We start from the raw sequence: 17743 nt of genomic DNA on the forward strand, positions 1-17743 counted from the left end.
ACTAGACAGGAAGAGATCAATGGGCAATATCATTAACTAAGTATAATACAATTCAGTACAATATAGGCACCACATTTAATTGACTGCTTAATAGTAGATGGTAGTCAATCTTGTAAAACATAATGAAACAATGTTGTTACATGATGAATACATTTTCTTCTCCAAGCTGACTTTCATATAGCAGAATGGATGTTTTAGTAGTTCAGTTGAGCTATGAATTCGATGAGTTTCAGTCAGTTGAATTAAAACTGCAACTTCACTGCCCTTTATCATTAATTTCTTTGTTTGTTTCTCTCTCTCTATCTCTGAGAACAACAACAACAAAATTAAGTTTATAGAGCGCCTTTCACATTGGGAGGACATCCCAAAGCGCTGGACAGTCAGGGTTCGGGACCCGAGCATGGGGGAGGGGTGGCATTCTTGCGTAGAAAGCTGTGTAGACAAGTGTGAATACTCAGGGAAGGAAACTCTGAGTAAGTATAAGCAGTGGGGAGAACTGACCAGTGGAGTAACTGGGTCCCTTTTTACTTCAAAATATGTGCTTTTTCATTAATAGGCTGCCTCTATGGGACTCAGAGGCATCCTTTTAAGCAGTACAACACAAGAATAGCTCCGAGTAAGAGTCTCACCTGCCAGCAGGTACCCCGAGAATCAATGTACTTGACAGAAACCTTTGAATTAATAAAACGTACAGAAATGAATTTGGAACCTTACAGAGCAGCCTGGCAATTAGAGAGAGTTCAAAATGTGGCTGTAAGCACAGTCGAAGAGGAAGATTTTCAGGTGGGACTTAAAAAAGGGGAAAGAGGGGGCAAGGCGGAGGGATTGAAGGAGAGTGTTTCAGAGTTTTGGGGCATAGTGGCTGAAAGCGCGACCTCTGATGGTGGGACTAATATTCGTCATGTAAATGAATTAGTAAGAATTCATGTGACACTGCTTTGACCATTGACTGCTTTTCAGTAATTGTTTTTGTTTGCAGTTTCAACTTTGATGGCCTTGATGCAGACAGCGAAGGAGAGGAGGTTTCAGACAGATCTCAAGGGTCGTGCACTCCAAGGTCTCCAAATTCGGTGGCTGTATTTGCGAGTAGTGGAGATGAATTGGACTCTTCTGAGACCCTCCATGAATCTGAGATGAAGACCAGGGGCCATGACTCCACGATTTCAATCAGAAATGTACCACCAAAGGTATTGATATTAAATGTTGTTAGTTAGGAGTTAAACCAACACAATTGTTTAATTTTAATAACCTCAAGTAAGAATTCCACTGGAACAGGTTCTTATGTTCTTATCTATTTCTTATCTGCTCCAAAAATAACCTTGGAGCTCATAGGAACATTAAACAATCCAATCTTAATTCAGATATAATATTTGAAAACATTTAAAATAAAACAAAACAATAATAACAATTTTATTATTGCCACAATGTATTAATGACATCTTTTAGCAAGGTTGTAGCAATAGTTTTAAGTTAGGAGTAGATGACTGCAGGAATTTTGGGAGGGGCAGCCGGGTGTCTGACACCAGCAGAAACCTATCACTATGCTTAAGGGTATACAAACCAATAACAACAACAACAAAATTATATTTGTATAGTGCCTTTCACGTCGGGTGGACGTCCCAAGGCGCTGGACAGTCAGAGTTATGGACCCGAGCTGAGGGGAGGATGGAGGCAAGGGGGGGAAGCAGGGAGATCAAAAGCACGGTCAAAGAGGAGGGTCTCAAGGTAGATCTTGAAGGTGGCGAGGGAGGGGGTGAAATGGAGGGACTGGGGGATGGAGTTCCAGAGGGTGGGTGCAGAGTGGCGGAAGGCCCGCCCGCTGATAGTGGGGCGAGCAAGGCAGGGGACGTGAAACAGGCTGGAGCCCACTGAGCAGAGAGAGCGGACAGGGTAGTAGGGGGTAGGAAGACGGACAGGTAAGGGGGAGCAAGACCGTGGAGGGCTGAGAGACCAAACTGAGAATTACATGCATTCTACCTAAACATGGAAATTCCAGAGAAAGATTGTTGGAAAGGATTGTGCACTCTCTCTCCCAGGAGGGATGCATACTGATTACCTAATCCCCCTCCCCCATGAAAGACTGTAGGAACGTGCAGTTGATTCATTTGGCTTGGAAGTTATGAGCCTGTTATATCAAGATGCTGAATTTGATGTACTGTTTCTGTTGTCCAATCTGAAGGAGTCGGAAGATACTGGGATTCGACTTCGATCATACTCCCTTTCTTCACCTAAAGGTTCGCAAAGCAAATCTCGATTTGCAAGAGATTTTAACGTACCCGATTCCACAAGTGAAGGTTAGTCCCAATCAGAGTTGAGTAGATCTGATTAGAAATGCGAAACACCATTGCTCTAACAGAAAGAATAATATTCTGCAACTGTCATATATACTTTGTGCCATCACCTGCAAAGCTTCTCCATATCTTTGGCTATAATGTACTTTTATCATTTTACTTCTAACAAATATTTCATGTGAAAATGCGAACTCAAAGCTGAAGCTGGAATCTATCCACATTGCTGTATTATTATTATTGTTGAATTAGTTGAGTGTTCTACATTGTTTTCTGAGACTAGTTTCTAGCATCTTAAAAGTGGTAATTGTATCACATGCTGAATTACTCTGAACAGCTTGGTGGTTAGAGTGCTCAATTGACCAGTCAGATTTTATTAGTATTAGGAACTGTGAGTTACAAGCTGCCTGTCACTTGAATCTGCCTTCTTCACTGCGTGAGCTTTGCCAATTCTTGTTGCATTCCACCTCCTTTCGCCTTGCAGCTTACAGAGGAAGGAGAAACTGAGATTGCCTGCCTCACACATCTACTGATGTGCCTCCTCTCAGCTGAGTTAGAAGTGTTACCCATGGCTTTAGAGAGTAGCAGTTTGAATATAATATATTTATCGTAAAGAGTGAACAAATATCTAATTGCAAAAAGGCTCCAAAACAAATTATTTTTCCGAAAAAGAACTATTTCAGTTAAAAATGTTTGCAAATTCATTTTGTAAACTCATACTGTTTATTTTTTTAAAAAGCAATGCCATGTACAAAATGAGTGAATAATACCCTATCGTCAGTGTTAGCCTTTCATACCAAACCACCTCATTTAAAAATGACTTCTTGTATCCATCAGTTATGTAATACATACAACTCATCTGCTTATTTCACATGGCAACATGCACACGGTGAGGTCAGTTCTTTTGGGTTAGTAGCCTTCCAAAAATCCGATAATTAAATTGATGATTTATTTTTACAAGTAGAGTTGGATTGACAGCAATAAGTAACACAAATAGAAAATGGTCATAAACCACTTGAAGTTTACTCTTGATATTTGACATATTTGTGGAGTCCTGTAGCTCAGTGGTTAGAGCACTCGCTTTGCAAGCGAGAGACCTGAGTTCAATTCCCGGCAGGGCGAAACCTTGGGCACGTTTCCTTACCCCACACACCTAATAATAATCCCTCCAAAACCCCAAACAATAATAAATTCATCATTTTCAATCTACGACTGTTTGTGGGACATTGCTATGCGCAATTGGCTGCCGCGTTCGCCCACAAATATACAGTCAATTCACGTTACAGTGTGTTCTGTGAAGCGCTTTGGGACGTCCTCCCGACGTGAAAAGCGCTATATCAAATGCAAGGATTATTATTATTATTATATTTGGCCCTTCACTCCTTTTCCTTTGTAATTATCTTCTTACTCTATTATTCTCTATGTATGAATCTGTACCTTGTATATCTGGGATATTAGGCAAATCAGCCAATGACCGCCCGACTAGATTATTTTTTCACATTGATGAGTCTGTACCTGCTCTGTAGATGGTGTTTTCAGCAGCGGACGTTCGCTCCTTCAAGCTCTTTCACTGTCTAAATCGGTGTGTCTGCTGCACCACAGTAGTAAGTACCACTCAGACCATCAGATAAAGCCATCACTCTTCTGTATGCATGCAACTGGCCTGCTGTTGTGTCAGTGGCATTGTGGCATGCTGCTACTAGGTCTTATTCATATTAACTGTCATGATTTAGGTTTGGAATCAAAATACGTCTGTCTCGAAATGCAGTGTATTTAATGTGCTTCTCATTCATGTTTTCAATTGTCATGTCTATTTTGAAGCTTGGTGCTTGCTTTTACATGATTGTTTCTATGTAAATCAACCTTAACACTCAGAGCAACCTTACAGCATGTTGGTTGAGGTGCTCCCGTCACAACTGTATTGTGTATGGTGAGTAGTTTGATATCTATTAATGCTCCAGCCCACTTGCAATGAAAATTCATAGAAACCCAGAATATTACAGCACAGAAAGAATCTCTTTTGTCCTTCGCTTCAAGTCTGTGTTGGCATATTTCTCCACCAAGACACATCTCACTCTTCCTGCTCGCTCCCTACACCTTTTATCTTTTTCAAGCATCTATTTAATTCCCTTTTAAAAAGAATTGATGGATTTTGCTCCAACAATGATCATCCAGTTGATTGAATGCAGGAGTGAGTATTTGTCTCTCTGTGTTGTAAAAGGGAATGCCGAATCCCTTTTTTAAAAAAAAATGTTTCCTAGTCATACTTCAATAATGCCTGTTATGTGAAATTTGTTGGTGCTGTTATGTCCTAGGTAGTGTTGTGATCCTTAAAGCCACATGGTTGCGGTTGCTTCTCATAATATGAGCCTTACTTTAATCTTCTGCACTGTCCTTACCTGTGCCATTTACAAAATTATTAAAAGCAGCATGGCAGCACAGGCCTTTGGAGCATGTACACGTTGCGGCAAAGATTTCAGTCTCTCATTCTCCTGATCTGAACCACACTGCTGTGGGCAGGTGTTAAGTGACTGCTTCCCTCCTCACCCAGAAAGAGAGCAGCAAAACTGGAGTAAAAGGGAACAGGCCAAGGCTAGGTTGTCCACTGTCTGTTTTCTCACCTTGAAGAGATACACCCAGGATAGAAACTAGACAGTCAACTTTCCATGGACCTTGATATTTAGGGGATTCGAGCAATCCAGCAGTTGGAATGAGTTGCTTTAATCTCACCAAATAAAAATGTATTTATTAAACACATATGCAAAACCAGTTCATTCAAACCAGTTTTGCATATGGGAGAAATGAATATAAATACTAGTTACTAATTTTAGATATTTTCCCACATCAGAGTCACTCCACTTTATTGTATATCTCTTGAAGTACTTTGAGACATCCTTCCGACCACGAAAGGCGCAATATCAAATGTAAGATTATTATTTCACTCAAACAAACATGTCCTGTTATGTTAAACTCTTAGCTTGGGTTCACTAATCAGACTGATTCTTGAGATGAGATAATTACCTCAAAGTTTATCTTTTAGGAAAGGCTTTTCCAACTTGTTTAGAATGTTCATTCAAATGACTATCAAACTGTCCTTCACAACTTGTGAGGAACATGCTTTGCTTCTTATCTGCTCCATTGAACAGTTGGAAGTCCTTTCTGGATGTGAATCGAAGCTATTGGTAAATATTAGACCGTTTTGAATACTGGAGTCTCAGTGCAGATAATGTTGAATTCTTGCAGTCTTCCAAGTAAGTAGAAAGTGATAGACTGTATCTTCAAGACCAATTTCAGATTTTGGAATCAATTGAAATCAAGCTCCAAAATCAAATATTTGGAATACCACATGCTGCAGCAGCCTGATAAACACCAGTGTAGTCCACATGTATTATTTGTAGCAAACCTCTTTGGAAAGATTCTCTTCCAACTGGATTTTCAAAGAAATCAACCACAGGAAGGCAACCTTGTATTCTACCTACTTTCTGCCGTTGTAAGTTGTTGTTATGTCATCTTGTTTCAGAACAGCGAGCCTTCAGTCAAACTGAACACCCAAAAGAGAAAAGGTACTGTGAAACGCAAAGGTACTGTGAAATGATTACTTTGAAATGAGCTGCATGCAAAATCTTTAATTGAGCTGAGGATGCATGAAATATTAACAAAACTGACTAAGTTGAAACAATGTAAATAAATTGCAGGCTTCCATAGATGTTTTGTTTCCAGATGTAAGTAGGCACTAGATTTTGAAGAAACTAGATTGATGTCTATTTGTATAGGAACCTGTCTTCCAATTTATGTTGGCCTTGTTTGAAGTCAGTTTTGTGAATCTCTAAATTAAAGTGTGCATACATAAATACCTTCTTGTGCTTTTACACACACACACACACACACACGTATGCACGTATGTCCATAGGTTTTCCATAAAAATTCAAATGCTCATTTTTCCACTTAACGTCCCATCACCATTGTGAATCTACCATGATGCCAACCTTTCCACCATTTGATGGCTAATTTAGTGCTCAAGATTGATTTCTCCTAAATTTGTTTTAAATAAATCGCACCAGTTGATCAATTGCTCAGTTTAGCGAAAAATATGAAACAAATTTGATCTGCCTAGCAAATATGGAGCTCACTGTGGTTTGCAACCACAGCCAGTGTACTACTTTTAAGAACAAAAGGAAGCATGGAAAATAAAAAGATTGTTTGATGGCATCAAACCTGCTCCTCCTTTAGACCATGTACAGTTTGTCTCAACACGGGCTCTTCCCAATTTAATTAATCTCCACAAAGAATATTCTCCTCGATAAACAGAGAGAAATACATCTTTGAATCTAATTTTACAACCAATATCATTAAATCTTTTCCACGGAAGCCATTTTCTATTGTCCCAGTGACATAGGAACCATTGTTAATGAAGTGAGTGTTTGGTCCAGTTCGAATCCAGAAAATAATTTCCTTTTTAAAAAAACACAGGTAATTGACACATCACTACCTGCTTCTCAGGGAGTCTATCCACATTTCTGATATCTGGGAATGTGTGTGTATGTGTGCGCGTGAGGAGGGGTGGCGGGGGGGAGAGTGAAGTCTTCTAATCGATGAGTCTTATTGAAGGTTGGTATTTTGTACCCATGTCCTCAGATACTTCAATCACACATTCAGTTACAAATATGTTTTACTACTATGATTTTAAAGACCTGAAACAGGTCTCCTCTCAATCTTCTTTTTGCCATGAAAATTACTTCACTAAGTTTCTCATCACAAACTTGAGCCAAACTCTTGTGACTTTTTCTGAATCCTCTCCAATGCACCAGCATTGAAGGTGAGCTGCTCATAATTCCACACATTAATATACATTTGTCAATACCCAGAGTTAAAATAATCGGTTTTGATTAGAATTAAATAATTTCACTCATTCTTAATTCCTCTTTGAGAGCAGTTCCAGTTGAAAACAACTTAAAAATTAACTAGACACTTTTAGTGATAGATCAATAATATTCAAATTGTTTTGCTTTTCCACCATTGCTGCTGGTCACTTATTCATTGTGTACGTGTTTTATGCAGCCTGTCGAAGTATGCATGCATCATGCTTTTCTGTTTCAATGTGCATTACCTTCAAACATTATAATCCATTTCTCATCTATTTAGTTCCTTTGGTTCCTTTGAAATCTATTTAGTTCCTTGGGTTCCTTTGAAATCCTATCAAAGCTCCCTTGTACAGTGGTCATCTGTTTGTATACTGTAGCTTGGTGTCATGAGCAAATATCTAACATCGTAGATGACCTCTCCTTTAAGGTTAAACAGTGTAAACAGCATTCTGATTGTGCGACTGTATGTACCTCATAATAAATTTGATTACTGTGGGCCAGTCTAACTTTAGTAGGCGAGTCATCTCAGAGCCATTTTAACCCTGAGGACACCCCGCTTCTCTTCTTTCTCACCTCCCTCTAAACAATATCTCTAAACATAGTGCTCAATGATCGACTTTGGAAGGCTGAAGTTGAGTGAACCCATTAGGATTTAAATCTTTTGGATCCAGTTTTGTGTTACGGATGCTCTGTAGTCATAAAATTAGATGAGAGCTACATCATCCGAATGTATTATTCTGCTCTTCTGTCCAGTGTATTGTTTATTGCAGCAGAGTTTCAGGAATCTATCGTTTTCTGTAGGGAATTTAGTTTTCGCAAACGGGCGCTGTCAGCTGATGAGGAAGGCTGTTCGGAGCTAGCAGACTCGCTGCAGCACCTGACTTTGTCGGAGTTTCTTAAAGAGTATGTTTCAGTTGTCTAATGAATATTTGCCTGTAAAATTATCATCTGTCTAACTTTAATCCTATTAAGTAACATTTTAACATCCATACTGGAAATAATCTCCCATTGAGGCCATTTATATGAAGCTTTGGTATTGGAACAGATTTGTTGCTGTTACGTTGGTCAATTTGTTTCAGCAGTTTAATGACAGAAGAGAAACTGCACTGTTTTCAAACTCATTGGCATGATCAGGATGATTTGATGAGAGACACAGGCTCATTATTTACCACAAAGAAGTGGAATCTTTCCCCTATTTATCATCATTCACCTGGGCCTGAGATTCTGGTGATTCATTGAAAAAAAAGTATTGATCCTAGCCCAGACAATGGACTAAGACTTTTGCAAAAGTTCAAATTGCCCATTTAAAAAAGATCACAAATGTTGAGATAAAATATCTGATTATATTGCTATTGTCCTGAAAGTAAATGGTGAATTAATGGACGAATCAAACACTGAATTGGTTGACAAAGCATCTACTGTACTTAAACTCGCTGAAATAATTTTATTTTTCTGTTTTGCTGAGTGAATTCACAGTAGCTGATTAAAAAAATCTGACATTATTGACTTCATGTAAATGGCTTTATTGTAGGCCTGACTGCACCGCAACCAAAGCATTAATACAAATCGAGTATCAGAGTATAGTTTTAGAACTGCTATTGGTACTGCAGTAACTAAATGTTTGTAGAGCAAAAACGGTATCCAACATTTGCAGAAAATGGCTGAATGAGCAACCAAATATTAAAAATAGTTCCACCATTTTTTTTGCTAATGTACAATGGAATTATTCAGTCTTATTAAATTCTGAGGGCAGAAGGAGACTATTCTGCCTTATTGTGCCTGTGCTGACTCTGAAAAGAACAAACTGTTTCAATAAATAATCCTGTTTATCATTGGAATAAGTTTAACCAGCAAGATACATGAACCACTGTTGCTGGCAGGTATCTTACAACTTTTGTCCTGGGACTTGTCTGTGCCAGAGAGATGCCCTTTGCCAGAGTGGTGCCAAAGCTGGGCCATTTCTCTGTCGTTTTCCAATATGCTTTCATAAGCTCCTTGTAAGCTGTTAGATACCTACTATTCTCAGTGGTTCAGCTAACTTGTTGGTTGGGAATTCTATTGGGATAGAAATGGAAGGGTTATTTATTGAAATAATTGCCCAAGCTTTGGATACAGATTTACAAATTCTTTAAGTATCAAATATTGAATAATGGTAAACAGCTCCACCCCTTCAACCAATGAGAGAGGAGCAGGTGACTTGTAAATTGTTCAACTTGGTTAGCTTGGGATTACACCAGAGCAATAATATAGACCTGTGTAGCTGGGAATCATGGGGGAGGGGATGGAGAAGTGCAGAATTGGACATTACCCAATTATGGTTGGTAGTTCCAAGTGGTCACCAGCTGACTCAAGAAGAAATGACCTGTGTTGGTCAGAAACTAGCCAGGCATTAACTCTAGTCACGCTTTACTACCCAGGACAAGGCTAGAGGAAGCACCAAGAGCAGTTCCACTGTGGCTGCAGTCTCCATGTTTTTCCAGTGCGTCTCCTAATATTTGTCTCAGATCTCTTAACTAGATCTCCCATGCTGGAGAATGACTGCTAAGTGGTCTAAGTCAGAGGTTGGCTCTTGGTGGTCTGGGTTTTTTCAATTTCAGGGCCAGGCATCCTTGCTGTGCAGGAATAGAGGAGTCTGATATGATAGAGAGTGGGGTCAGCTATGTGGTATTTGATTTATCACACGGATAATATAGTTCCATATGAGTGATGTGAATATTAACCCCTCTGGCATCACTCCTACTTTTGGAATGAGTTGGCATGAAGGTGCCAGACCCAGCTCAAATCTAGTGCAGTCTGGCTACCATTTTGAGGTTTAGAGAGTTTCCTGGCATATCTTTATTCTCCTTGCAGGAGTTCCCCCAACAGGCTGTGTGTAACCATTGTGTAGTGAGGAGCTACCAGGAAATCAGATGGCCTGCACACGTGCAGTTGTTCATATCATTACCCAGAGAACTTGGTAGTTTTGATAGTTCAGCTCTTTAGTCCTGAGGCACTCCTGTGCCAGAGTAATGCCCAGGCTGGACCAGCTAGCTCCTGTGTGCAGTCTTAGGAACTGATCAAGACAATAGCAGATGGTGGTGGTGGTCGGAACAGGATCTGAACCTATTTGTGTTAAGGAATAGCAAGCGCTTTGCTGTCCACCAGCCTGATGTGAGCTCACGGTCTATGTAGCTTGCAACAAAGCAGTTTGTTCAATAATATTATAAGCAGTAGGAGGCTGTTTGAGTTCAACACTGGTTCACACTACCATTGCACTAAGCTTTGTATTCACCAGGCTGTGTTCCAACATTTTATGGCAACTCCATTAAGCAGAGGGACTGGCTGGATCAGGGAAAGCATGTTAACCTTTCACAGGGATTTGTAGCAACTGAATTATGCTTAAATCAACACAATGCAATACTTGTTAAATGTAAGACCATATGTCCTTGCAGGTCCTCACTAATTCTCAATCAAGAGCATTGGTCAACAAATGCTCGTGATTATTTAATTCCAGCCACTTATAAAATTAGTTTAAAAAGCAAGGGGATAGAATCTAAGAATTAGAAGTGAAAAAGGAATTCAAGGAGAATTGTTTCACAAAATGGTAATGGGTACCTGGTGTAGATTTACCAGGAATGGCTATTGAATCAAATAATAATAAAAAGATAATTGGATGCATTTCTGGAGAAAGGAGGGATTGAGGTATATGATGAGTAGGCAGGAAAGTGAGGATGAGATCAACTACAGGTTTTTTAGGCTTAATGGACTTTTTTTTTCCAGTTCCTAAAATGCCCTGTTTCTTATGTAAAGTAAAAAGCACAAGACCTGTTTTGTAACCATGTGACAAAGAACGGACTGTATTTGTGATTGCTGTCTTGCACCCAAAGTTATCTAAAGTGTATATTTCCATTAACCATAGTGGCTGTCCTTTGCACACTGTGTTTGCTCGATACTAATTGTGACTCTTCCCCAATTGACATTCTTAACTCAAACATGCCTTAGGTTTTGTTAACTGGTAAGCCGCTCCAGCAAATGCAAGGTTGTACAGGTATCTAATAGCTGAGTCAGTTGTACCAGTCGTGATATTTTTCCAGTGTTTTAAGATTAAAAGAGCTGAGTCAGGAAAGACACTGGGCTCACTGAGCTGAGTGTTTCATGGAGGCTGTGTCCCATAATCACTCACATGCAGTTGATTGACTTCTGAAAAGCTTTTAGAGAGATGATGTGTTTATACTGCAGGGAATCAAGCTTGGTAGAACGATGTGGAGTAGGAAGTTTAATTTATACATCACCACAGACAGGAGCTGGAGCCATGATAAAAGAAAACATCCAATTTTCCCATGACAATAACAGGAACAACAACAACACGATTACATTTGTATAGTGCCTTTCACATCGGGAGGACGTCCCAAGGCGCTGGACAGAGTACAACATTTCAGACCCGAGCTGGAGTTGGGGGGGAAGGGAGGGGAGGGGAAGGGGGGTGGCCGATGGCATGGTCAAAGAGGAGGGTCTTGAGGCGGAACTTGAAGGAGGCTAAGGAGGGGGTGAGGCGGAGTGACTGGGGGATGGAATTCCAGAGTTTGGGGGCAGAGTGGCTGAAGGCTCTCGCGCCAATGGTGGGGCGGGTGGGTCGGGGGACGTGGAGCAGGCCAGAGACGGCTGAGCGGAGGGAATGGGCTGGTTGGTAGGGGGTTAGGAGGTCGCAGAGGTAGGGTGGGGCGAGACCATGGAGGGCTTTGTAGGTGAGGACCAGGATCTTGAACTGGATCCTCTGAAGGATAGGGAGCCAATGGAGTCGGGCGAGAGTGGGGGAGATGGGGTCACGGAGTTTGGTGCGGGAGAGGACATGGGCTGCAGAGTTCTGGATTATCTGCAGCCTATGGAGGGAGGACTTGGGAAGGCCGACAAGCAGGACATTTGCATAGTCGAGCCTGGAGGTGATGAAGGCATGAACAAGAGTTTCAGTGGCCTAAGGGGTGAGGTAGTGGCGGATTCGGGCGATGTTACGGAGGTGAGGGAAGGCAGAGCGGGTCATGGCTTGAATGTGGGGGAGAAAAGACAGTTGAGGGTCGAACAAGACACCTAGGTTCCTGACTGGCGGTGAGTTGGAGTGTGCAACCATGGAGGTTGATGCTGCCAGAGCCTGAGGTGCTGAGGCGCTGGCGCGAGCCAATCGGGAGGGCCTCAATCTTGTTCACATTCAACTGTAGGAAATTTGCCCTCATCCAGGACTTGATGTCCGACAGGCAGTCTGTCAGGACAACAGTGAGCAGAGCATTAAAATGTTGTTGATGTTATTGAAGAGTCAGCATAATCCAGCTCTTCAGTAATACTAAAAAACAATCAGCTAAAAGCTCCTCGGTGACTCAGTGGACATGTGAGAGCTTCAAATAGTGCCCAGAGGAATAGCCCAGTGTGAATACACTGCATGTGTACTGTGTGGGTGAGAATCACAGTGCTTCTGAAAGCACCACCTCCAAGTGGCGTGAGAAGCAGATCTCTAGCACAATTCGCGCTACTTCAGCACTGATTTATACTGCACGTTTAGTGGGGAAAACGTGCAGTACATGCACAGCAAGTAGCAGCACTGCTGAGACCATCAGTTCCTTCCTGGGCTGGGGATTTTGAGCTTTGGTTAGTTTGCTCAATAAACAAAGAACTTGAAATATTATTTCACGTGGTGCATGCTTTTCCTTCCCTTGCACAGTTCAGTTGCTGTCGCCCTTGAATCCAGTTGCTTTAGTCTAAACAAACTCTCTGGGAGATTTGGTTCATTATATGCGAGTTTCCACAGCCAGCTTATTAAAAGATCAGCATACATATATGCACAACGAATAAAAATATATCAAAATCAAAATTATCAAATGTACCGTCAGGCCTATAGGGACGTTTGTTGCCCATTCTTATACTAATGCTACTTCAGTTCTTGAAAGGTATATTAGCCTTTGAAGAATAAGTGTGTGGTAGCAATTTGTCATGTACCGTCAACCTGTTAGTGGCTTTACTTGCTAACCCTTCCCTTTCTAAACCAATGCCTCACTTCCAATAGCTGCTGCCATTCTGTGTCATTTCTGTGCCATTCTGTGCACTACTTCGCTAGATGTAAGATGTGTTGCCAAGACTTCACTAGCATTAGTCCTAGAAATATTTCATAACTGTGTCAAACAGGCCTTGGGCCTGAAACTCCTCTGTTTTTGTTAAAAATGCACACAGCCCATTTAACAGACGTTCGGAAGGTACAGTAACAAAATTTGGAGTACCAAATATCCCTCAATGCCACTTGTAGGAATTCCAGTTTTGTTAGCCTTAATGTAATCTTTGCAATCAATTTATTTCCTCTGTAGTAGTTCACATGTTTAGCAATACAATTTAGGTTTATCTATGTAAGAAAAAAACTTCTAATGTGAAGTGCAAGACTTTTGGAGTAATGATGAAAGGCATAAAAAATGATTTTGAAGTGTAATATAAAAATGATAGTTGAGTAAACAAAACAAAAGGCACCTTGACTTCTAGTAGAGTTCAGTATAATCAAACCTTTTATTTCCAGAAAACATTTGTGAAAGAGGTTTATAATCTGTTACTGATTTTGAAAGTTTGGATGAATATTTAGGCAGCGTTCAACATATTTAACTTTGTGTTTGGGTATTTTCCTACAAACATTTTCTAGTTTTCTAACAGGAACGCGAGGGATTATGACTTCAAACGATAACATTTGAATTGAATGCTAGTACCGATTATCACAAGATTAGTTTTGATGAAGAAGATCGCTTTGGCCCATCTGAACTCATTCCTACAGAATTCCCACCCAACCGTCCTCCCTTCAGAGCATCATGCTGTTGGTGTTTATGAGTCCAATGCCCTGGCCTCAACCACCCTTCCTGGCAACCTTTACAGTTATTAATTGTCTGTTAGGTGAAGAAAACTCCTGGTATCTGTCCTGAAATTGCCCTTTGCAACTCTAAACATTTGCACTGTTCTTCTACTCTTGAAGATATGTGCATGACTATGATATACACTGTTATATTCTTCAAGGCACGTCTCAAAAGCCTCCTCTTTGACCGAGCCTTCGGCCACCCTCCTACCCTCCCTGCCCTCCATCCTCCCTGATTCCGACCCCCAGCTCAGGTTCAAATCCCTGGCTGTCCAGCACCTTGGGACGTCCTCCCGACATGAAAAGTGCTGTGCAAATGTAATTTTGTATTGTACATCTAAGGTAAGCACTGATGTAAGTGGTGGATAGGTATGTTTTAGCACTGGAAATGTTTTACCCAATAGCAACAAACAAGTCTAATTCTATACTTGCTGATAGTAACAGCCTGATTGCTGACCTTAAAAATAATTTCCAAACTCCATTGGGTAGACCTTTAAGTCAAATTAAATTGTATGAACAAATACGTGAACTGTACTCCTTGACCTTGGTATGTTTTCAAACTGCACCAGAGTGCAATGCAGTAAGGAATAAATCAGCGATACAACCTCCTAAACCAAATTATGGGTTGAAACTCCATGGTTGTATCTCTTTATGAGGCTGAAACATGCATGTCAAATTACAGAATATTGCAATTTTTAAAATTCTAAGTGGTTTCAATTGAGTAAAGAGAGAAACTATTGCCCAAAATTTACCTAGTCTTACACTGTAAAACCATTTAACCTTAAAATGTAAGATTGTATAGAATTGTCTTAATTTGGAAGCAGGTTCTTCTTAAGAACTGCAGAAAACACAAGTTCTGAATTTAAGAATTGTCCTCCGTTCTGCCTGATATTAAATTTTATGATGAAATGCGGGTTAAGACTAGATAGAAATTTGCGCTTTATATTTCTACTGCCTGGTGAGTTAGTAACTAAAGGACATAAATTAAGGATCACTACGAGAAGGAAAAAAGGAAGGTTTGAGGAAATGCAGTATTTTTAGAATGTGGAATACTTTACCAAAAATGGCTGTTGAAGCTGACACCATAAAAATAAAATAAATAATAATAATCCTTGCATTTGATATAGCGCTTTTAATGTCTTCGAGACTTCTCAAAGGGCTTCACAGAATGTACTGTAAAATTAATTCACTGTATATTTAGTGGGCGAATCGCAGCAGCCAATTGTGCACAGCAGTGTCCCACAAATAGTCATGGATTGAAGTGACCAATTTTATTATTTTTTTTGAAGGATTATTGTCAGGCTTGTGGAGTAAGGAAACTTGGCCAAAGTTTCACCCCACCGGGAACTGAATTCAGGTCTCTCGCTTGTGAAGAGAGTGCTCTAACCACTGAGCTGCAGGACTACCCAAACAGTATTTAAGAGATTTGGATAAATACTTGAAGAAAAGTAATATTAAATGGGCATGACAATCAGAGAATTGGCATCATAGCAGATTAGAGCGAATAACACCAGCATATATGATGGGCTGAACACTTTTGTACATAACATTTACAGTATAAGATTCATTTGCAGGGTTTGAGATGTAACATTATCGTATATGGTGCTGCTGACAGTGGCACACTGAAATCCTGTAGTGGCATTAAAGGGTTGCTTTTATATTTGTATACATTTCTTGTACAGTTAGCTCTTACTGGAATATCACTGGAAGGTGATCCAATAATGTAATTAGCTAATCTCTATTTAAAATGCATAATAGACATGTTCTCTACTTTTCATTTACATATTTAAAGTTATTAGTGCAGATTTAGTTTTGTTGGATCTGTGCAGTGGAAAGCTTATCATATCATAACCCGACTTCTCACAAAGTGGGAGATTTGTGCAGTAATTTTGAAATTGCTGGAATGTTTTCCTGTAAGAATATAGAGGAAATAAGTGGTGCATGAACATTTCTGGAATTCCAAATGCCTACTAATACTGTTAAATGCATGTTCTCAGCCATTAATATCTGTACAATTCCCTTTTGTCCCACTAATGTAACTTGTACATCATTTCTGCAATTTAACTGACCCCAGCGCTTTACTGGATCTAAAATTCAGTTTTCGATGTGCCTTCTGAATGATGGAATTTTTGAATTAATTCCTCCTTAATGGCCCTTAAGACCTTAACATGCTTATTTGTTAGTATGAATGCTCAATTTTCTGCCCCTGTTTACGCATGTCTACATTTTCATTAACCTCAGGGAACAGAGGAATTTCAGGCCCTTGAAGGATTCACTTATGTAATTGCACATGCAGTAGATCTGGTTTTTTAGACTGTTTGCGGTTGAGAGGTAGAGCCTCAAACATCACAGAAATTAAATAAAGAGATGATTTGCAATAAGTAATTATTTTGTACGTGATCAGTGATTCTAACAAGATATAACATGTAGCAATCTTTAAGTCACTTCGGAACCTAACGGAGTTTGAGGTGCCATCAATTGTGTGGTTCAAAATAAGACCCATTTGAATTGTATACAAAACATAAATAGACTTGAACATCGGTCAGTTTTAGGGGGAAAAGGAAATCTGAGAGTAAGGGTCTGAACTCTTGATCCCTCATCAGGACTTGGCCTAAATGTATTCTTTCTGCAGAATTGAAGAGGAGGAATGGGACAAGTATATTATTCCATCAAAATCGGAGACTGAAAAATGTAAAGTGAGTCGGACCTTCAGCTTCCTCAAGAGCAGAATGACCAGCACTCGAAATAAGGGCAAGGTGATCAATCCAGCATTTTATTATTTGTTCTTCTTTGTGAAGCATTTTCCAGTATTGTATTGTTCGTTATATATTACATGCTTGTTTTCCGGAAAATGTGTCCTAAAACTCTATGGCCAGAACAAGAGACACTCAGGCTCCAAGCCCAGTTCCTGGTAAAAATTCAACCATAAAATTCCACATAAACCCCTGGCTATTGCTATTACATTTAACAGCTCCTGTTCCCATTTAGATTTTGGCCCCTCAGCTCCCATGCATGATACCCCTTTTTACTCAATAATGTTTCCCTATGCAGTTTGGGATGCATGTTACCCATAGAACAATACAGTACTCAACACTTAGTGCAAGGGTTAGAAACGTGGGAGCAGCACTCGTTTTCATGCCTAGTTGGTCATTAGGGTAATACATTTTAGATCCTTGTAGATAATGTCACAACTTTTACCTTAAATTTTATGTAGGTCTATGGCCTCCTGCTTATCACTGATGCTAAGACGAAAGGGTGAAGATGGTACCATGAAATATGTGTTCATGTCCATGCTCCTTGCAAGTTAGAGTCCTAGTGGATGGGGATTTATTTTGTTGAACTCTTTACTCTTAACACTAACTTTCATCTCGTCTTTTATAGATATGTCAATTCTTCAAGTTGCTTGTTTAAGGCTCTTCAGATTTTGGCTCAGTCCTACTACGTTTGTGACTGGTTCATTGCTTTGAAATGTCTACAAACAGTTAAGCAAGTCTCCCTGCTGAGTTTGTGATCCATTTTCGCTTCCAGTTTACACATTCGTTTATAATAATAAATAATAATAAAAATCCTTGCATTTGATATGGCACTTTATCATGTCATCAAGATGTTACAAAGCACTTCACAGGATGTATTGTAAAGTTTAGTGACAGCGTATTTTTTCTGCTTTGTGTGCATCCTTTTCACCTTTGCCAGTTTATTTAGGGATTCCAACCATCTCTTAATGTTACTGGGAAAGCAAA

At 39.9% G+C, this 17743-nt stretch overlaps 1 protein-coding gene across 1 annotated transcript in view; it reads left to right on the top strand.

Annotated features, from left to right (window-relative positions):
- Positions 1-17743, top strand: part of arhgef28a (Rho guanine nucleotide exchange factor (GEF) 28a) — a 105483-nt gene that overhangs the window by 18297 nt on the left and 69443 nt on the right. The window contains exons 4-7 of the mRNA XM_042331699.1: positions 980-1187; positions 2180-2294; positions 5809-5851; positions 16636-16759. Of these exons, the coding sequence (XP_042187633.1) occupies positions 980-1187; positions 2180-2294; positions 5809-5851; positions 16636-16759 (490 nt within the window). The remainder of the gene's footprint in view (positions 1-979; positions 1188-2179; positions 2295-5808; positions 5852-16635; positions 16760-17743) is intronic.

This window comes from Callorhinchus milii, unplaced genomic scaffold, assembly GCF_018977255.1.
Source record: "Callorhinchus milii isolate IMCB2004 unplaced genomic scaffold, IMCB_Cmil_1.0 Scaffold1, whole genome shotgun sequence".
NCBI lineage: Eukaryota > Metazoa > Chordata > Chondrichthyes > Chimaeriformes > Callorhinchidae > Callorhinchus > Callorhinchus milii.